General features: G+C 39.7%; 1 protein-coding gene across 2 annotated transcripts in view; it reads left to right on the forward strand.

The window, feature by feature from the left end:
- The window catches only part of IMPG1 (interphotoreceptor matrix proteoglycan 1), a 146,892-nt gene that overhangs the window by 23,252 nt on the left and 100,835 nt on the right, over positions 1–22,805 (forward strand). Inside the window, exons 2-4 of one of the 2 annotated variants that reach the window (XM_008006410.3) lie at positions 8,973–9,206; positions 16,236–16,402; positions 16,680–16,708. In XM_008006410.3, coding sequence (XP_008004601.3) covers positions 8,973–9,206; positions 16,236–16,402; positions 16,680–16,708 — 430 coding nt within the window. The remainder of the gene's footprint in view (positions 1–8,972; positions 9,207–16,235; positions 16,403–16,679; positions 16,709–22,805) is intronic. The other variant, XM_038002172.2, reaches the window with a different exon arrangement.

The following is a 22,805-nucleotide window of genomic DNA, read 5'->3' on the forward strand; positions in this document are numbered from 1 at the left end:
TCTCAAATTACGATTTTTGTTCTGTAGAAATTACAGTAAATTTTGTCTCTGCTCCTGTTAATTTACTCATTAAGACTTCGAGACCTTTTCCCCTAGGAAGACATAATGGGTTTGCTAAGTGCTTGTACCAATGGCTGTTGCTTTCATAGCAATGCTACCGTGAAAACCTGATTCTCCTATTCCTGATGTCTAGTGTTGTCACTGTATGTGTACAGTAAAGCCTCTGTATGCCTACAGGGTTAAATAGCTTAAAAAAATTCCTCTAGAAGAGAGAGTTTGGTGAGGAATGGTCCAAACAGGTTGGTAAGTATCCACTTGAATATGTAACCAAGAAAGAGAACGGCTTGCAGGCAAAGCTGAGCCTGAAATAGAAACTTTGTAAGCAGCCTGACTAGAAGCCAACTTTGGTACTGGAAGGAAAAAAGTAATAAACTCTTCAGAGATATGACAAGGAGATGATGTGGCCTATGTCTTCAGGGATGCCAGTCAACATTGCAGTCACATGGCCATCAGCCTTCAACCTAGAGTGAAAATAGTACTTTGACTAAAGGGCTGGCTTTCACATTAACTAATAAACATGCTTAGGTGATCCAAACCTAACTTTTTTTTTTTTTTTTTTTTGAAGGAGTCTCACTCTGTCGCTCAGGCTGGAGTGCAGTGTCACAATCTCTGCTCACTGCAACCTCTGCCTCCCAGGTTCAAGCAATTCTCCTGCCTCAGCCTCCCAAGTAGCTGGGATTACAAGGATGTGCCACCATGTCTGGCTAACTTTTTTTGTATTTTCAGTAGAGATGGGGTTTCACCATGTTGGCCAGGCTAGTCTCGAACTCCTGGCTTTAAGTGATCCTCCCGCCTCAGCCTCCAAAGTGCTGGGGTTACAGGCATGAGCCACTGTGCCCGGCAGCCCAAACCTAATTTTTAAACAATAAACAAAGAGTCAAAAGCCCAGTATTTCAGAACTGCCACTCACGTCCTTGGGCAGATTTGTCTGTTTTTTGGGATAAAGTAATGTTTGAAAGTGTTTAAATTCAGTGGTTGTTCCTTTAATTTCCCTATGTATGTATTTAGAAATTTCCAAAATTATCATAATTACACTGGGTTGCAGAATCTAGGTCAGCTCCAGGATAGAGTGGCTAAATTTTAAAAGGAAAATAAATAAATAAAGAACTCCAACCTCCCCAACTTAAGCCTTCAGTGCCAACCATTTTTCTTAGCCTGCTAGAAGGTTCCCTGCCCACCGACGTCTTATCCTCCTTTATGCCCACCTATATACTTTCTACCTGCCAGGTCTTTCATAAGAACCTCCCAGCTCAAGGGAGCCCATCCTACTGTGCTAAATCCCTGCCTTTTCCCAAATTGTCTATTTTGTTACAAAACCACCACCCTCACCACCACCCCCATCAACAAATGTCAATATCCAAATTCAGAGAAGGGATCAATGGAGCTTTAGTTTACGGTCACTTTCTGTATATTGTGTGTTAGCTAGTCACACCTTCTGGTGAAGGGTCATATTCACACGTTGAATACACCAGGCTCTATGAGCACATCACAAATACTGAAATATAAAGAGAATGAAAGAGAGAGAGTAAAGGTAGGGGACAGGTATTGGTATATATGCCTGTGGTATCAGAGGAAATCTTCACTCACTAGGAAGATCTTCCCTCCTTTTGTCTTGGAAAAGGAAGAAAAGACAAATCTTTTTTTATTTTAACTTTTAAGTGCAGGGGTAAATGTGCAGGTTCATTATATCGGAAAACTGTGTCATGGAGGTTTGGTGTATAGATTATTTCATCACTCAGCTATTAAGCCTAGTACCCAATAGTTATTTTTTTTGGTCCTCTCCCTCCAACCACCCTCCACTCTCTGATAGGCCCCAGTGTGTGTTGTTCCCCTCTATGTATCCATGTGTTCTCATCATTTAACTTCCACTTATAACATGCAGTGTTCGGTTTTCTGTTCCTGTATTACTTTGCTAAGAATAATGGCCTCCAGCTTCACCCACGTCCCTGCAAAGGACATAAATTCATTCTTTTTTATGGCTGTATAGTATTCCATGGTGTATAAGTACCACATTTTCTTTATCCTGTCTATCATTGATGGGCATTAGGTTGATTCCATGTATTTGCTATTATGAACAATACTACAATGAACATACGCATGCATATGCCTTTATAACAGAATGCTTTATATTCCTTTGGGCATATGCAGTAATGGGACTGCTGGATCAAATGGTATTTCTGTCCCTAGGTCTTTGAGGAATTGCCACACTGAAAAGACAGGTCTTTTTAAAGAGTTTTGCTGTCAGCATAAATAGAAAAATGAGCTAGTATCTGGAGGAATCATGCTACAGAGAGAGGATTCTTTTAATAGAAGGTAAAATAATAGGATATTTGTGTGCTTCTAGAAATAATCCAGTAGAAAAAGGGAAAATAATGATGTAGGAAAGTTAGAGAAGAGTTTCTGGAAGAACGTTCTTGAAAGGTGAAAAAGGAGGGGACCTGGTGCCTAAGTGGAGAGTCGGTCTTAAGTAGGAGCACATACCAATCATCAAATAGTCACAGGAGGCAAAGCATACACTATGAGCACAGACGCAGCCAGTGAGCAGTGAGCAGATGCAGTGCTGGATGCTTGCGAAGTTCTCTTCTGGCTCCTCTTGTTCTCAGTAAAATGTGAAGCAAACTAATCAGCTAAGAGTAAGAATCAGCAAGAAGGTACCAGAAATCTGAGAAAAGTGTGTAGCTCTCCAGGAGAGTACAAAACTGAATTGGACCAGAGAAATATAATGTGATTTTACTTAAGGATCATAAATTTAAAATGAGTTCTAATGCTTGTTTTTCTCCAGCCATGATCAACTATACAAAGATTCAGGTAAGGTGTAGGCAGCAGGTTGAATTTAACCATGATTTTGGTTTTGCCTGTCAAGTACAATAATTGAGTGGCAAGGGAGTTGTCATCCTCAAGAGCCAGGTAATAATGATATTCTTCCTCACTGATCTCCACATATTTAATCGGTTCCACTGACTATTTATGGAAAGATTGAAAGTGTCTGGGAATGCAGATTATACTAAAATATACTTTATACATAAACCATCTATTTTCTGGTCTTTTGGTATTTATTCACAAAAGAATTTTTATTTGCCTTTTCACTTAGGATATCATCTTTAATAAGATGACTGTGTCCTAAGCCTCTGATATTAGACCCTTAAAAAGGGGACAGAAATTTCAAAGAGGAGTTGCAATAATGCAGGCAGGCAAGACATGAAACATTTTTTCGTAGTCTAATGGTTTTTAAAACAAATCTAATTCATACATACATATATTCTAAAAATCCCATGAATATTTCCGCACACATTTTTCATTAATTCACTTAATTAATATGAATTGCATCTCTGTCATGTACAAAACATTGTACTAGGCAAGCACCAAAGTGAATTGGAGAGGGGAGGGCAAGACTACAATACAGATCCCAAAGGTATTTGCAGTCTAAAGGGAGAAACTCATATTTACAACAAATTAGTATTCAAGACAGGATAAAGGAAGCACTACAACACAAGTTTCATAGCTTTTGTTTATCTCATTTACAGCTATGTGCCATAGTGGACCTGAAACAGTAGTCACTTAATGAATACAGGTGAATCAGTGAATGCCATAGAGATGTGAGCCACCCTGGAGGAACAGGAGGGAGCAATGAAAGAATCCTGAATGTGGGATCTGAGAAAGCATAGTGGAGAATGTAACATTTCACTAGCTCTTAAAAGAAAAGTAGGAAAACAACAAAGCGCCTCCCATATGAAAGACCAACACAAGATGAGCACTGCAGTGTGGAAGCAGGAAGACTTCAGGGCATAGACATAGTCCTGTCTGAGGGCTGAAGATTCGCACAGTGAAGGGTGTGTTCAAACGGAAGAGTGGTAGGGGCAGAGTGGGAATAAGAACCAAGCTATGCTGGTAACGAAAATACTGTCTTTAATCCATGACATATTAAGAAAACTTGTGAGCTGCATTTTTCCCACAAACCAGTTTTAAATATGCCTAATTTTACACTGTGTGATTTCATGCTATTGCTGGTATTTTATTTTATAATTTATGTAGGTACAGGTTTTCACTGATTTATAAAATGTTATTCTACTGACTGATGAACATTTTGAATAAAGCTTTAGAGATCTTACTAAAAAAAAAAAAAAAGAGAGACAGGGTAAAGAAACGAAGAGTGGTACCAACAAGTGGAATGCCTCAATTATCTGATAAAGGAGTTTTTATTGAGCACTTACACTGTGTCTTACACTGTTTTAGATGCTGCCCATGTTATAACTCATTTAATATCACAGAAACCCTGTAAGGGAGGTATTATTATTCCCCATTTTATAGATGAGGAAACTCAGGATGTACTTGGATGTCAAGTACACCCACATTATACAACTAGTAAGTGACAGCTCCAGGCCCTGTATACCATTGGTTCTATGAAAACATTTTGAATAGTTGAGTGACATTATATGATTTGTGTTGCTACTACCTTTTTCTTTCATAAGTAATGAATGTATTTAAGCTAAATTCAGAAAGTAAACACCATGCATATTACAGCTGTTCCTCATCTATATTTAGAAGTTCTGAATATTCAAATGTATTACTTTCCATTTCGGTCTTTTCTTTATTCAATGATATGACTATTTCCGAAATCATTGGCTTAAAGGTCATTTTCCTAGTGTTTAATCTATAATTTAAAATAGTACAATTGTATTTTTTTCTTAATTCTTAATTTGTTTAATTAAACTGTTCTAATATTATTTTACTCCAATACTCTTTTTAGAACTACCTAAAGTAAGGAAAATATGAGGAAGTGTTTACGCAAGTAGCTGTAGCGTGGTGTTTGCTATACCAGAAGGCAGAAATAGGACTGATATATGGGAGTTATCAGAAAGTAATTTTCAACTCAAAGTGAAGGTGTTTTTTTTTTCTGAAATCACTTTACCCTTCTCTTTGTAACTCTGAATTTCATTCAGAAACAGTTGTTGATGGCAGCCAATTCATCATCATGTAGGTTACCCTCATTTTGTCATCATCTTAGAGATTTCCTGCCTCAAAAACTTTTCCAGTCTTTTATTAAATATACTCTATTGTGTAGCAAGTCTTCCAACTATCAATTTATTCTCATTAAATTTTCACCTCCTCTTTTCAAATACTTATATAAACCAAAAATATCAAACTCGCAAAAGTGACGCAAAGAATCTTTAAAAGTTCAGTTCAGTATCAACATTACAATTTATGCAGCACTGGAGAACAGCATCTGATCTAGTCTAATTGCCTTACTCAAAAGTGCTTTCGTTAGCTCCAACAACTATCAGCTCTTTTTATTTCATTGAAATCTGTAACAAACAGACCTTGTCACTGTGGCCTGTCCTACAAACATCCGTGGATTCAGGTGATCCTAAGTTTCTGATCTCTCTCCTCGTCTCTAGTGAGGATGGGGCAGAGGCATAAACAAAAGATTCTAATCCCAGCCCAAGCTATAGCATCATCACAGGGTGTTCTCTGTGGTTGGTTTTGTGTCACAGAAACAGAGTAGTCAAGGTATCTAATATTCGTGTGATACCAAAAAAAAAAAAAAAAAAAAAAAATGGAGGTTGTTTGTTCAGCCAAGAGAACCTAAAGTAGGAAAAAGATGAGGAAGTGTCTGTGGAAGTAGTTGTGTCTTGGGGTTTGCTGCACCAGAGGACAGAAATGGGACTGATATGTGAAAGTTATCAGAAAGTAATTTTCAACCCAAAGGAAGGAATTTGTTAAGGGGAGATATTCAAAAGTGGAACATGGTACTTCCTAGAGGAAAGAAACAACCATTTGTAGAGTATTTGTCTCGGGTCTCCTCCAGCAGGAGATATTTAAAACCGGGGGACCTTATAATTTATTTCCCAAACAGGGACACATTTGAGAATGAAAGGATAACAGCTACAAACTGGGGTATCCCAGGCAAATCGATTCACATTACCCTAATTTGCCTTTGTAGACCCATAGCTGTGTGGACTTGCTGACGTGTGGAGAATGGGGAAATACTGACCCTAGTAGGGGAAAGGGAAAGGTGGGAGCTCTTGGAAGTGCTGAGAAACAGGGCAAATCTGTGACCCTCTCACCCCCGCTTCTGTACCTACCCTGATAGGATGAAACCTAAAGACCCATATCAAATAGGATCTCTGTCAGTGAACCTGGATATAAACAAAGTGTTAGGATCCAAAAGGATCCACCTGGGAAAAATTCCAGGACAGCAACATTGTTCCCAGAGCCAGGGTAGAGTAGACACTCTTCCCAAGTCGAAGTTACCTACGCTGATAGGATGAAACCTAAAGATTCATATCAAATAGGATCTCTGTCAGTGAGCCTGGATATGAGCAAAGTGTTAGGATCCAAAAGGATCCACCTGGAAAAAATTCCAGGACAGTAACACTGTTCCCAGAGCCAGGGTAGAGTAGATACTCTTCCCAAGCCAAGTTACTCAGAGAGTTCTACAGCGCATAGCATTAGATAGTAAGAATAGGACCAGCCCCAAAGGACCAAGGACTGTGGTGATGACGAGGTACAGAACAGGACCAGCCCCAAAGGACCAAAGACTGTGGTGATGACAAGGTACAGAACAGGACCAGCCCGATAGCAAGACCCCACACATTACAGGCAGGCACAGTGAGAAGAATGGAGAAGGGCAAGCATATAGGGGCATAGCCTCCCTAAATATGGTCTGTGTTACACTGCCTAGACTTAGAAGCACCCAATGAGGCAGCTTTGTCTTCCATTCTAAATGGCAATTCAAATATAACAAAAACTTACTTTTTACTATGACAAGTTTATTGCAATCTATAAACTGCTTGAAAGGACTATTAAAATTAACATTCCTAAACAAAAATCACATTTTACTAACTGTAATGGGTACTAAGAGCTGTGTGCTCGGCTCCCGTCCCTCTTTTGCACTTTGCCCCTAGATTGAATGGGCACCTTTCACTTCGCCATGCTGTCATTTTGACTCAGAAAAAACTGGTTCCAACTCCATGGTTAGAATGAGCCACTTCAAGTAATCCCAGTTCCCTGCTCTGTAATTATTCAGATCAAGCTGACAGCACTGGCATATCCCTTGCAACTGGTCTTTCTCCAGGAACACGGTGTAAGTCAGCCAGACCTAAGAGAAAGGCTATTTTTCAACACAAATGAGAGTCAAGGTGGTGATCCAGTGCTGCTGGCCATCATCAGGGGAATTTGATAGAAGCCTGCCTGTGGATGATATCACCACATGAAGGCACAGAAGCAGACAAGTCAGAGCCAGACCTCCATTTCCACCAGGCATTCCCTGCCTCTGGCTTTGTTTTGGAGGTGATAACTTTCTTACTGTGTAAGCCAGTTTGAGAGGCACCCCTCTTGATTCTCCATGTGGAAGCATCTTAGTAGATCTATAGAACAGTGATTCCCAAACCTGCCTGCATATTGAAATTACCCAAGAATCTTCAAAAATTGCTGATGCCCATATTCTACTCAGAGATTATGATTTATGGGTCTAGTGTGTCGCTGGGTGAGCCAGTTAAGCTGTAAATTTCCTCCCTTCCTGGAGATTCTTTCCTAAGAATGTACCTCTGCCCAAGGCTAACACAGGGCACTCTGAGACTTCTCAAAGTGACAGGAATATGTGTTCCCAGATGGACTCACTCCACCCTCTACAATACTGAGGGACTTTCATGCTTTGCAAAAAGATTCGAATTGCTCTTCAGCTATCCTGCTTGGATTCCCCTTTTATCACATTTCACGAGATATGGGTTTGAGAGCCTTCCCTAGTAAAACGGGATTATAGTCTCTATAAGCCAGATGTTTGGAGTCTCAAAAGGCCATAGTAAGAGGTCCCAACTATTCATCAATAATTTTTTTTAAAGGTAGAATGGATAAAAGGAAAGAGATGGAGTAGAGGAGGAATAATTGAGATCTGACTACACTGTTAACATTCTCTGCCACCCTCTCTTCCCCTCTCTCTCTTTTTCTCCCAAACCCAACATCAAAACCTAGGTCTGTCCTTCACATTTATGTGTAACTTAGATCTCACTACACTGTGAACACACACTGCCACTCTGAGCCTCAGTACCCTAAACGCTGATGAACTGAGAAAAATGATATCTGTTTCACCTATGTAGTAAAGCTTTTGTGAGGCTATGAGATAATACATATAAAAATTCAAAATTAAAAAGTGTTTGATGAATCTAAGTTATTATTATGAGAGGTCCAGAAAGTTAAAAATGCAGTCTAGACCTAACCCTAATAGATACCAGCCATGCCAGCAGGATGAAATGGCTTAGAAGAGAGTTACATTCTCTGCCAGCCTCCCCCTTGGCATCCTCCCCCTTCATCCTTCCTCTCACCATACTTCATGAAACGGCAAAGCTTGCACTGTAAATGCAACTCTAAGATACATCCTTGCTCCAACCCACTTTCAGCCAGATTGCCATGCTCTTAGCCCTGCCCATATAGAATTCCTAGGGCTGCCACTAATAGGCAGGAAGGTTATTTTGCTGCCTTTTTCCCCTAGGTTTTTAGAAGCACTCCACTTCCTCATCAACAGTACACCTCTGGGCACCGCAATGCTATATCATTCCCTGCTTGAATTATATTATCTATCATAAGAGACATCTCTTGAGAGGCTTGAGTGCTAAGTGGGGAGTGATTTTTAGAAAGATGTGTGGGAAATGGTTTCAATATTTGGCAGTTCCTAAAGGCAAGATGATTTGAGACATTGGCTTTTTAAAAATACGCTTGATCAGCTCATTATACTATTCCCTTATTTCTGAAAATGCCTTGTCATTTGGAATATTATGTTTAGCAGTTGCACCAAGGTAGAAATTTCATAAACTAGAGGATTGTAATTTTCAGTTTATTTCAGTCATTTATCCATATATGTCACATATATCACATAAATGTATATATTCACCAGGATTTCAATCTTTCTTTTACAGATATCTCCATTAACATATACCATTCTGAAACTAAAGACATAGACAATCCCCCAAGAAATGAAACAACTGAAAGTACTGAAAAAATGTACAAAATGTCAACTATGAGACGAATATTCGATTTGGCAAAGCATCGAACAAAAAGATCCGCATTTTTCCCAACGGGGGTTAAAGTCTGTCCACAGGAATCCATGAAACAGATTTTAGCCAGTCTTCAAGCTTATTATAGATTGAGAGGTAAGGAAAGAGGTGAAACCTGTTTAGCTTTGTGTTATTTCCATCCCTTCCCTTTCATTCATTCATAGGTTATCTTTAGCCTAAAACTGCCAGGTCTGTCATTTAGCCACAAGAATTATAAAAATCGACCTAGTGGTGATCTGATAGTAATGAATAATAAACATTCAAAACTATGGTAGATATCAGCTCTTATGGTTTAAAGTAATATCTTGTGCAGCATAGAACCAAAAGGGCATTTATAAATCATCAGAAAACCTTGGCATCCAGATTTTACCCCTTTATTTTTTTATTTTTGCCAATGCTCAATATTGCATTTTAATGTTGTTCATATGAGTAAGAAGCACAGGATGATTGCAGTGTCAGGGATCTAAGCAAATTGATTTATGACTTAAGATTTTATTTTTCAAAAGCAACATTACAATCCAGATCCTCTTATAAGTTAGTGTATTGATGATCCAGCAGAAACTTTAAAGTTTGGAAACCTAGAGTCGGTTGAAGTGCAGAGGAGAAACAAATTAAGAGTGGTTACCAAGATATAATGCGGGAGTGTTAGCAGAATTTACAACACAATTACAGTGGTTTCTAGCAGAGTTACAGTCTACTTTTTACCCCAAGACTGCTTAATGGGATTCTGATGGCATTCCCAGAAACCATTAAGGAGTTAATCACAGCGCAGCCATCAGTGACTATCCTTTTCACTAACTAACTATGGATGACAAAACTCTCATGACTTCTTTTTTAAAAGAAAAAAACAAATCTTTGGTAGCTACTATTAAAATTCCCCAGATGGCTCCAAATAATGCAGAATATCTTGTCTCTCTGAGTCCTAAATTCAATTGTCTTACATGCGAAAGTTGAGAGTTTTACTGATTTCTACCTTGGTCACACTAGATGTTTGCTTCCATTCCAAAAAGCAGAGCCACCCTGCTTTATTTAAAGCCCATCTACTAGAGCAAGCTGGTTCACTTCCAGCCTGTGATGTGTTGTACACTTTGACAACTGAGTGCCCATTTCATAATGCTAACATCCAGAAAGCTTCTTGGACGTCTATTTCTGTGAGATGTGTCTGGGTTAAATTAATCTGAAGAGTTCTTATTGGGTTTTGGAAGCATAATTAACTAACAGTCTCAAAAATATCAAGTCTGTTGCTCCACATGTGTCTCATTTTCTGTGGAAGTAAAACGATATTCACTTTCTGAAAGAAGCCACACCCATAGAAAAGTGAAAAGTACTGGATCATAGTCTGAAAGAAGACTCTCACTGCAGAAAATCAAGGGCACTATATTACTATTCTGAGGGCATAGAAGGGCATCTCCACAGAGCAGGTACTAGCCAATGCTTGTTGGTGTATACAGAACACAAAGGGCCCACTGGGAAAATAGAGAAAAGACACTGACATGCCTAAATTACTAATTTCAAGTGTGCCTACACATTGATCAGATAATGACCCTGGTAAATTCCGTATCGTTTGCTCAGGGATGGACATACATATAGTGTTTGCATCACACTGAATATGAATGCAACTACTCCTGTTTTCACATAACTTCTAATTCTTTACAACATTCACAGATAGGATTCACTGCAGGTATTTAGAATAGACTATTTATTGCTGCAACAAAATTTTTAGCTCTGAATTTTTATTCTCAGCTCTTTATTCTTGATTAGGTTGCCTCTTTCATTCTTGTTTCCCTGGATGAAACAAACCATTGTTTTTCTCCCCACAGCAATGACAGTCCATTATCTTTATGGCTGCCCCTAGGTAATATGAAATTTTACTATTCATCAGCATGGGTTTCTTAAGTTGAACAAATTGGTTCACAAAGAAACAAGAAATAAGACCCAGCTACAAAGCGGTGTTCCTCTGACAGAGAGAACCACTTACTGTTCTTGTTGCTACTTTTACAAAATTATCTGTTGACATCTTTCAAACTTAGGAGAGAAAGCATCCATATTCCCAAATCAAATGGAACATTGAATTATTTTTTTTTCCAGGGCTTAAAAGCAACACAGTGAAATGTTCTGAGCTTTGTGGTAGAATCATAAATGTGCTTATCTCAAAGCACAAATGCAAAAGAGGCAAGTGTGTTTCTGCTAACTACAGGCTGAACTCTGTGCTCCAGCCAAACTTCCTGCTATACGGATGCCTCCCTTCAGACTCCCCTCACCCTCACCTGTGTCTCTCCCTCTATTTCCCTCCCTCTCTGTCTCCCCTACCCAACACCAAAAACTAGGTCTTGGCCAGGTGTGGTGGCTCACTCTTGTAATCCCAGCACTTTGGGAGACCGAGGTAGGCAGATCGCTTGAGGTCGGGAGTTCAAGACCAGCCTGGCCAATATGGTGAAACCCTGTCTCTACTAAAAACACAAAAATTAGCTGGTGGCAGAGGCCTGTAATCCCAGCAACTCAGGAGGCTGAGGCAGGAGAATCGCTTGAATCCAGGAGGTGGAGGTTGAAGTGAGGCAAGATCGCATCACTCTACTCCAGCCTAGGCAACAGAGTGAGACTCCATCCCCCCTCCAAAAAAAACAAAAACCTAGATCTTTCTTTCACATTTATGTGTGCCTTAGAGAGGTTAAAGATAGATAGGGTCCTAGTTCTTGCTACTCCCTGTTGTCTACAGATCAATAGCATCACCATCACCTGGAAACTTGGTAGAAACACAGAATCACAGATCCCACCTGAGACCTACTGTCAGAATCTGCTTTTAACAAGCTCCACAGGTAAAATCCACTTGTACTTTAAAGTTCTAGAAGCACTAATCTAGAGAACATCTAGCCAACACTCCTTTTGTACAGATAAGAAAACTGAGATCTGATGAAGTAAAGTTTCATGTTCAGGGGCACAGCTGGCAGCAGAACAGGGGTAGAACTAAGTGTCCTGACTCCCATCTCAGTGTGTTATTTCTCCCTCTAATGTGTGCACAACCCTGTACTGCACATTTTCACATACCATTGTTCTAACAATACTAATTGCGAATAATTGTCTGTAGGCCAGGACTTCCAATTACAGACTGCCGTGTCTGGTCTCCAGGGTATGTGCTCCCTGGGGTTCTTCCTACATCATCAAATGACTTAGGATAGGACCTTCAGCAGAGAAGCTGACGTTCTGTGATCAGATTTCAGGCATCGGCTGGCAACTGTGGGAAGACTGGGGTCGGGGGGAGGCGAAGGTGCTGGATTTCTTTAGAATCACTGTGGCAGTCCCTCCCAGTAGGTTCAAAGGAGGATAGTACAGAACAGGTAAATCAAAGGTTTAGAAAGCTCCAATTTTGAGAAGTTTTCAGATCCCTCTCAGCCCTGAGGTCCTTTGATGTCTCAACTTTCAAGGGTTTTTTGATACTTCCCCAGTAAGGATGGGGGACTATCCTGGTGGGTTGTGGGCTTGTGCTGCCAATCATGGAAAGATTCTATGCCTCCTGGCTTGTGAGAAGCATCCAAGAGAAAACTGACATCAGAGGAGCCACAGAAAAAGAAAGCCTGCCCCTCAGAAAGAGTCTGAGATTTCCTCCTTAACATTAGGATTCTTATAAACTACAATGTCACAGGGAGATAATTCTTCAAGCAACTTCAGACATTGTGCTCTAGGAAGAAGATTCTTTCAGGGTCCTTATGGAAGGTTTTGAGTAGTTCTGTGTCCTGTGGTAGGAGAAAGGACAGCAGGGAAAGGAGCAGAACTAGGAAGAAGATGCAAGCAACAAAAATAGCACCTCCTACTTGACTGCTCAACCTCAGTCTCCCCAACCATATGACAGGAACTGCCTGCAGAAATCTCTGCATAACTGGTAATGCATCCTCAGGCTACATAGCACCCAGGAAAATGAACTTCTATATACACCTGTCTACATGAGTTATGATGCCTGCCAATCTGAGTTTGGGCTCAACTGGGAGCAGCTAGGCTCAACGAAGAACACAATTAGTTCAAGACTTAAATTGGAATGAAATAAAACCAAGTCTTAATCTGAGACCAAAAGCCACACACTCAAAGGTTGTGCCTAACTTGTAACCAGAAGAGATTATCACATAATATCTTCCCCGATGTTTCACACACAGATAATGTCCATGAAACTCACCAACACTTAGATATTATCCATGAAAGTCACCAAAGACAGTGCTAGTTTATTTTATGTATTGTTGTATCTCTGGCACTTATATAGGTTTTGAATTAAAGTAGCCACAAGACGACATCCCCAGAGAAAGAGTATGGAGTATGTAGGAAAGAAGGCTAGCAAAGGCGGCTGGTTTGCTGAGACTGGACATACCACTGTTAGGATCTGGACAAATCTGAAAACATCTAAGTGCGGTTTCCTTCTTGCATATTATGTAGACTATTGACCAGAGATGAAGGATCAGAGACAGCTTGCTGGTTTGTATCAGACAAGGCATTAAAACTTCTTGATCCTTGTCTGACATTAGACAGTTCACAAAAATGAATTCTGCAAGGTGAGGCACTCCATTGCTTCCCACGTGTTGATCCCTGTTATTTCCCCCAGTGTGAGAAACCAGATGGCACATTTGAGGCGGTCAGGACTGCACCCTCTCCTGTCTTTGTGGGTTACTCATTAAAAGAATAATTACCTTGAAGGTTCTGGTCAGGTTGCTGCTGGTAAATGACCTGAGCTGCTATTGATCAAAAAGAAATCTAAGAGAAATCCAGACGTGGAATAAGTGGGGAGGAGGGAATAACATACAGGCATAAGAGTCTCCAGATTGGTCTCCTCTCACCCTATTCCTCCCCACAGTCCTTTTTCTCAGCACAGCAACGTTTCTTTAAGTGTTTCTTTAGTAAGTCAGATGGTGTCAGCCTCTGCCCTAAAGGCTCCAACTGTTTCCATTGCTCTAGAGGTAAAAACCAACATATTACAAATGCTTATAGGGAGGCTTCCAACATTTTTTGCTCACTTAAGCCCCTAAAACAACTTTTAAGCTATATAATCCCCTCGCATGCTTTTCCATTGACATCTAAAGTTTTTTGGCAAGTTTAATAAATAGGTTGTAATTTTTGGTGAGTTGTAAATATTGATATTTAAAATAAAACTAGAATTGGATCTTTCTTATGTATCCAGTAGAATCTACCACAGCCACTCAATATTTACCATCAAATTCTTTTAACAGATAGGTGAGAAAATTCTTCTTAACAGTAGGAAATGTCACATGGTTTCTTTTTCCCTATACACTTACATTTCCATTCCACTTCTCAGAGTCCCATTTTAATGTAATTTATGTTTATGCTTGAAAAATCTGTTATTGATTGCTCTAAAATACTTTTTAGTAACAAAAATATGAACATAAATTGAAATCACATTTTTTATTTCTTGTGACTATAAGATTTATGTGTAAAAAGAAATTTCTTCTGGATTCAGTTGCATTTATCATTTTTAATATATAATCAATTAAAACTAAACACATATAGTTTTAGTTTTTGTTGATGGATATAGAGTGAGATTCAAGTTTTGTGGTTGTTAATGTTTGTAAATACAAAATCGCAAATGCAAAATTCTAAACAGGGCTTTGGAAGGAATCAATGTTAAAAAAGGATCTGTAGCTTATGCTTCCTTGGCTTCTGCCTCTGGATCAAAGTGATTGCTTTGGTTTTGCTCCTCTAATTGTTCATATACAATTTGTCATTATTTATATTGTGCATTGCTAAAATGAGACTAAATTTAACATCAATTTTATCCCTATTATCTTACTTAGTTTCAGTTAGGTGTTGAGAAAACTTCTTTAGATAAATAAGTAGATGGGAACAGATGGAGTTTTGTTACAGCACTGTTCTTGTTCTTTAAATTCCTTTTTCATTATATGCCAATAATCACATCATGATCTGTCATCATTATTTTTAATGATCTATCAATCAGCTGTCAACCTATTAGGACTCCTTCTAATTTGTTGAAAGCAAAGAATCATAAATCACCTAGATTGCCAAAATACGTGTTATCCCTCAACTCAGTTCACTCCCTTTCTCAAACTCAGTACTGTTATTGCAAATTGTTCCTTGGTGTGGTAACCTAGAGGCACTGTGCCACAATAAGAGTACGGGTTGGATGAATGGGGAAAGGATTGTGACCAAAAGGGAAGTGCTAATGAAGAGGTGTGTCTTTAGGGAGACCAATTTTGGGAAAGCTTGTACAGGAAAATGGAGACCCGGAAATTGATTCTCTTTAAATGTGTGTGCCTGCTCATCACTTGGAAAGTGTTCAAGGACAGCCAGGGGCCCTGTACTTCAGTTTGGAGACTGCTGGTCTGCGAAACCCTACACAATCTGTGTTCACCTCGTCACATCTTTCCTTTTTTTGAGACGGAATTTCATTCTTGTTGCCCAGGCTGGAGTGCAATGGCGTGATCTCGGCTCAACGCAACCTCTGCCTCCCAGGTTCAAGCAATTCTCCTGCCTCAGCCTCCTGAGTAGCTGGGATTACAGGCATGCACCAACATACCTGGCTAATTTTGTATTTTTAGTAGAGATGGGCTTTCTCCATGTTGAGGCTGGTCTCAAACTCTTGACCTCAGGTGGTCTGCCCGCCTCAGCCTCCCAAAGTGCAGGGATTACAGGTGTGAGCCACCACACCTGACCCTCGCCACATCTTTCTATCTTCATCTTCTGTTACTCTCAACCTTGCTCTGGCCACAGTGACATCCTCCCTGCTCCTTCAATGCCCCTAGCACTCCATAAACTGGGAGACTTTACTTTTCCCAAATGGCTCAAAAGTCACCTTTATAGTGAGGTCTTCCTCAACCACTCTATTTTAAACTGCAGTTTTACACACACACACACACACGCACACGCAGGCACACACGCACACACACACACACACACAATATTCCCTATTTTCTTGTTTTCCTTTTTCTCCACAGCATGTAGTAAGTACTCAATAAATATTTGTTAAATGAATTAACTTTTAGAGACTGTAAATTTGTGTGTCAACGTAAGCCATGAAATAATTTTCCATGTTATTAGACTTTGCTTGGGATTGGGTATGGGGAGTCTCTTAGGGCATGGCCATTTTCCACCCCTAATGACTCTGTATTACAGTGTGTCAGGAAGCAGTATGGGAAGCATATCGGATCTTTCTGGATCGCATCCCTGACACAGGGGAATATCAGGACTGGGTCAGCTTCTGCCAGCAGGAGACCTTCTGCCTCTTTGACATTGGACAAAACTTCAGCAATTCCCAGGAGCACCTAGATCTTCTCCAGCAGGTGAGCCCAAACACCACATTGTTATTTGGAACACTGCACGAATAGTTCCCAGGCTCCAGCCCCTAGGCCTTTTGAATTGGTTTCCACAGCATAATAGTTAGTTGAGGAAGTGCTTGGAGGTATCTGATTAGGCCAATAGAAATTTTATTCTTGCAAAATAATATGGTACAGTCAGGTTGAAGTGTAGTTTAAGGGAGAAGGGAATGAAAATAGACTTTAGCTCTTCAGTTGGCATTATCACCTGGTAAAATTACTTTTTATCTTTATCTTTTTGCAGAGAATACAACAGAGAAGTTTCCCTGAGAGGCAAGTACCCAATATAGAGTGTGTGTGTGCTCTTGACTTTAAAAAGATAGTACAACGGAGTGAAACTAAGCTATTCTACCTGTAGGATTTTATGTCAGCCACTAAGATCTGCATAGATTATTCTGACAGACAATTCCTGCATATAATGTACTGAAGATAAATCAGTACATAAAACAAAAATAAATAGACCTTATAGATTTAGAGAGATGTTTGCATTGTTTGCAGACAAAATGAATTAATCACTATGTGATATGTATCTAATGCGCACCTTCACTTATAAGAAATAGAGAAATTAAAATATTTTGATTTTTAGAATTTATGGTAAACTATTAATTACCTCAAAAAAATATTTCATACAATCAAAGAACAACTTGAATTTTGAACTCTCACTTGGTATTCTGTAAAGTGTTAATATCTCTCAAACTAAATTACTAAAGCTCTAAGTTATATCCTCAACAAGAACTGAATATCAAATAAGAAAATCAAAAAACAAAATAAAGAGAAAAGGAAAACTACATTAGATTAAATGATTAAAGAAGAGAGATGTTGTTGTCATACTCTACACTCACAAATTACATACATACATCTTATGGCATTTAGAAGTCTAAATCTGAAGATAATACTAGAAAGAGAGACACAAATTTGGCCATACGAATTACTGACAGTACTTTACAATGCCTTTCATATTTATCCCTTTTGTTTCTATTCCCTTTGCCACTAACCTAGTCTAGGACCTTATTAATATACTCTGTGAAAAATGTCTAATCTGATCTCCCTGACAGATTTCCTTGCCTCTAACCTCTTCTTCTCCTTAACTTGCATAACTGCTACTAGATTCATAAGTCTGAAATATTCCTTTTATTACATCGAGCCCTGTTCAATGGCTTTCAAAAGATTCCTACAACTTCCTCTTGCGGTTCTGAATATCCACCCCCGACCTTCTCCAGCCCACCTCGGTGTGCAGGGGACTGAGTGGCAAGAACTGCGTCACTGGCATCCCTTGCCTCTGGCTTCTGGTTACGGCCACAGCCAGTGAGGAGGAAGAAATCAGAGAGAGAAGAGAATGCTGGCAGAAAATGTACACACACCCCTGCAGAGTCTTTAAGGCCTATTGGCCTTTGTCGGCTTCAGCTCAGTTCCTGCCAGGCCGTTCTTTCCAGAGGGCCTTCTCTGTGGCTGGCTCCTGGTCTCCTCTCATCCCTTCTGGCCCCAAGGATAGTTTTAGCACCGCACTGTTACTGAACCTGTGGGGTACTGTGCTCTCCCTTGTGGTTGCTCTTATACTCTTCACACAACTTCATAAATAATCCCTTTATTGAACTTTGCACAAGTTACCCCACTCTGAGTGAGTCATCTGTTTCTTGCTAGAACCTTCACTGAGGCAGAAGCCGAACTAACTAATCCAGACCTTTCACCTCCTAACCTTTCCAACTTGGCCTCCCATTATTATTATCCATGATTCCACAGCTGCCACCATGCCTCTTCCTCACTGCATATCGACCACACCCTATTCATTCGGATTCTGACCCTAGCCTTTCCCTCTTGCTTGGAAGAATCTGCCTTTTCCACTCCATCTATCAAAATTCTACTCTCGTTCAGGCTCCAGGTGGAATCCCGCCTCACCAGGATGTCTTAACGGACTATTTGAGTTTATAGCAATCTCTTCCTGCTTTGAACTTTGTACTCTTTTTGGCACTTATATTTTTATTGAACACTCCCTTGCTTTCTCTAGTTTTCCTGTAGGAGTATAAACTGCTCAAGGGCAGGAACTGTTTCATACTTTCCCACCTACTGTACAAAACTCAGCAAAATCCTCATATATTTTGTTAATCAATTATGTCTATCAAGCCACTCTTACAGATTTTAAAAAGAGATTGCCAGGAGAAATAATGTGACTAAGGAAAATCTTAGTACTAGAGTATTACCTTTGTTCACAAAACACAGACGTATTGATTCTTCTCATTTAAATATAGGATAATACTTTACTGATGCTTCCACTTTTAAAAAAGAAAAAGAAGGCAACTCAGGGTCCATCCATAAGAAAAAAAAAAATCAACAGAATGTACCAAATCTTGACAGAGAACCATTAAAAACTATAAGGAACAATTACCCAAGCCAGAAAGAAAAGGCAATAGAAGCATTTCATCTATTCCTGTACCTGCCAGCATTGCTGGAGAGAAAGAAAGGAACATGAAACAAACATTTTACATTAGCTATGGTTACCAAGTTGTTTTCAAAAAAGAAAGAAAGAAAGAAAAGAAAAGAAAGTATCTTTTACTTTAATCCTTTCCAAGAAGACAAAACAAAATTTTCTCACCTGACTAACCTGTAAGTCGGCCAATTTCAAATGACTTTGAAATAAAGCCAGTGGAAGAATTGAGTAGCTCAGCTTCCCAAATTACAGATCCTTGGTGATGGTGTAGATTGCCAGTTTAATGGCAGAATCACATATTTTAGTAAAGGGCAAGAAAACATCATCACAGGGTCCTGCACAAAATGGACTGTTGACTTGTAACTAATGCGATAGCCAGCATTTTACTAGCTATTATTTTGGTTATCATTATTTTTTTTTTTTTTACGGCAAGACACAGAAGGAGATGAGAGTGATATTAAGAGGAAGGAGATCTTACTATAAACAAAGATCTGTAAAGTAAAAAACAAATTGTCTAGGCTATGAGTGCTATAATGTTTGATATAAAGAGAGTTGTTAAATATGGTCTCCATAAAAACCATTTATTAAGTACATAGTATAATACTAGAGAAAAATAACAAGAATAGCTGATTTCAAATTCCACTACAGAGGCTAAATTTTTATCTGGCCTGTGTGCACAACTGTAGTCATCGATGTTTACAGTTAACATCTGTTCTGATTGGCCAGAGCCTGTGGCAGGCTGATTGATAATATTTTGTATATTACACATTAACAATATGGCAGAATTGTGTGTGGCAGAAATATGTAGGTGATACTATTGGCTATGACTAATTCTAGATAACTGTACTGTAAAACAACAGAACACCTAGCCATTCCCCTTGGCCTTCCCATCATCGTGAGCCACAGAAAATTAGATCAAATATATCGGTCAAATGCTGCTATATTATACTAATGCAGACACAACGCTTTGGACCTAATAGCTTATAGTAACAAACCTTTCAGTGAGTTTCAGAAGATATAACTACCATTGTTACAGGACTTTTCCCTAGTTCAGCTAAAAATGGGGTCATTGTCTATCCCACAGTCATGAAAATTTAGGCTTGCGGATGGTTTGAAGGCTGAGTAAGGCAGGGTTTTATTGGGTGGAAAGGAAGAAAAGGGGGAAACAGGGCCACTGGCCCAGCTAGACTGTTCCCACCCACAGCTTGAATCCCAGGTTCCACACAGAAAGAGGAGGGGCCAGGCTCCTCCTTGATGCAACTGGCATGAACTTCCAGAGGCTCTACCCCAGGGGGCAGGCTGGTTGGAATTTTTCCGGGGACCCCCTCCCTACTTGGCTATCTCATTCCCCACTCTAAAGAAGTATGTCTAACCATTGGATTAAGAATAAAGACAAAGACAAAACCGCTTCCTGCTGACAGGGGCTGCTGTTTTGGGGAAACAGCAGTCAGAGCTGGCTCAGAGACCTATTTAAGGATTCCCAGCAGAAGGGGTCATTGTCTGAGGCTCTGCCCTTTTTGCCAGCATGTTGGGCTTCTGGCTTCCTTTCCCCTGAGCCCAATCCTAAGACAACCAGTTTAAGGTTTGGGAAATTAACTTTTTCCAGTCTGGAGGATGCATCTGAGGGGAGCGTAGTATGAAGACACAATTATGTATCAGTGAAGAGGGAACAGAGGAGGAGAAAGGAAAAATAAGGCATTTTTTAAAGGAGTCCCAGGAGTTCGGGATGCATTTGAGAGGGATGCAGACTGAAGATGAATGGCTACACATCTAGAAAGAGGGGAGCAGGCATCTCTGGTTTCCTTCTCTTCCTAACATATGCCCAGGGTACATGAGGGAGAGAATGAAGAGTGTCCTCTTTCCCTCTTCCATCCTTGCATCCCCAAATCGCGGTGACCTTGTCAGTTCCCACCATGAATGCCAAACCAGCTTGCACCCATCAAGCAGGGAGGGCCTTAGAGAATGGAAATGATCTGCTCTCACCTATGTCTCTATCCCTGCTACCGTCAGTAGTCTTGGAATTCCCTAGACCTCATTTATACCACAGATATTAACGTGGCCTTTATCCACAAAACAGGAGGCTTGGGGTTGGCTAAATCAGCAGGAATCAGCCATGTTCACCTGTGCTGTGCCTTTTAACCTCTGTTGTCATTTGCCTCTGGATCCCTCAGATCCAGTTTTTCTTCCTAGGGCTTTTACCTGAAGCTTGGAATTGAGTTTGGGACAAAAATATGTCTCGGGGGGTTCCATGGACTCGTTATCATAAGCTGAATGCTAAGGTGAAACTGTGGAATTGAGTCCTCCAACAAGGGAGAGAAAAGGATGTCTTGTGACACACCAAGATAACTAGTAGCTATAGTTATGCTTGCTAGAATTTGGGTGCATGGTGCTTGGCTTTGGTTACTTCCCTTGGTCCTACTTCCCCAAAAAGGAAACCTCCATGTGATGGGCACCCTATTTATTCCCTATTTATTCCATCACCTGGCAGGATTTGCAGGATAATTGCTCAGAACTAGAAATTGATCCAGATTTCTACATTACCCATCCCTCTTGTTCTTTCTGAGTTGCAGCCAGAGATTGCTGGTTGGTTCACAGAAGAAGCAGGGTTAGTCTAAAATATAGACAAAAACTTAAAAACAACTAATGAGTTTAGAATTTAATGACAAATGTATAAGTTTTGAAACGTAATTTCCCTCTCTCCAGTCCTCATTTTTGTTAAAAACAAAATCATAATAGGACTGAGTTGTTTGCAAATAGACTTTGGTTTTATACTTGGCCTAATTATTTACATAAAGTGCAGCAATAATAATTATTTCTACATAAGCCTTTTGGATTGGTTTTGGTGGACGTCTGTTCCACAAGGAATCTCACGTGAGACCTTTGAATGCTGATCCCAGCTATCGTTGTATCCTCAAATGCTTGTGAGTTGGGTGATCCCTCCTCTTAAGGTCCTAAGATAAACTTGGAGCTCCTGGACCTGTTAGAAAGTGACATTCTTTACTGACCCTCTACAGGGACTGCATAGACAAGGGTATGAGGCCAGTTTCCCCACTGGGAGGCTTTTATTGGTTCTGTAAGTCAAGATGGACTCCTTAAAGGGAGGCATACACTTTCAGTCAAAGCCTTGATAAAATACCCAATTTTTCCAATTGTGTTTTGTTGCAAAAGAAAAATGGATTCTTATTGCACTGATGCAAACAACTATATTGCCATAAGTTAAGAATACTCACAGATAGTTTCCAAATTTTAAAGGAACCAGGCAGAGAGAAACAAACATGCTCCAAATTTTTATCCCAGGAGTATACATTACTTAATTATTAAAGGCTATAAATAGTTCAAAATCAGTTTCCTTGACTCTGAAAAATAAAACAAGGATCAGCAATATTCCAAGAAAAAGTCAAAAGGTTGCTTCAGCTTTCTGAGTTCAGTCCATTTAGTTAACTCTGGTTCGGCTTGATAATCTTAAGCATTTCAGTTCCTCATGAGTCCTGTACATTTTCCCTTATTTCAATGTTACAATCTCCAAAGTTATCAGAAGTCTGTATTTGAGAGCACCTGTTAAAGTCCTACAGCTTATTATGAAACATCTTTTGAAAAGGATAAAAACAAGACAGCAACTGTCTGTGAATAGCAAAATGTCCAGCATAGTCACAGATAGAAACAATTGACAAATTTGGTTATCTCCGTGGTTTACAATAAGTTAACATAACAACCTTAATTATGATTGATAGCATACTTTTAGACATTAGAATTTTCAAAATCCCACAGAATTTTGGAACATAGATCAGCATTATTTACCCAGATATGACCTAAAGAAGATTGAACATCATTTTGACAATCCCATGTACCTAAATATGTCAAATAATCCTGTTTACCTCTTTTCTGGACATTCCAGGGGCTCTCCGGACTATCCAAAAAGCCAGGTGTCAAGAAGAACAATTTTGA

Source organism: Chlorocebus sabaeus, chromosome 13, assembly GCF_047675955.1.
Source record: "Chlorocebus sabaeus isolate Y175 chromosome 13, mChlSab1.0.hap1, whole genome shotgun sequence".
In the NCBI taxonomy this organism is placed as follows: domain Eukaryota; kingdom Metazoa; phylum Chordata; class Mammalia; order Primates; family Cercopithecidae; genus Chlorocebus; species Chlorocebus sabaeus.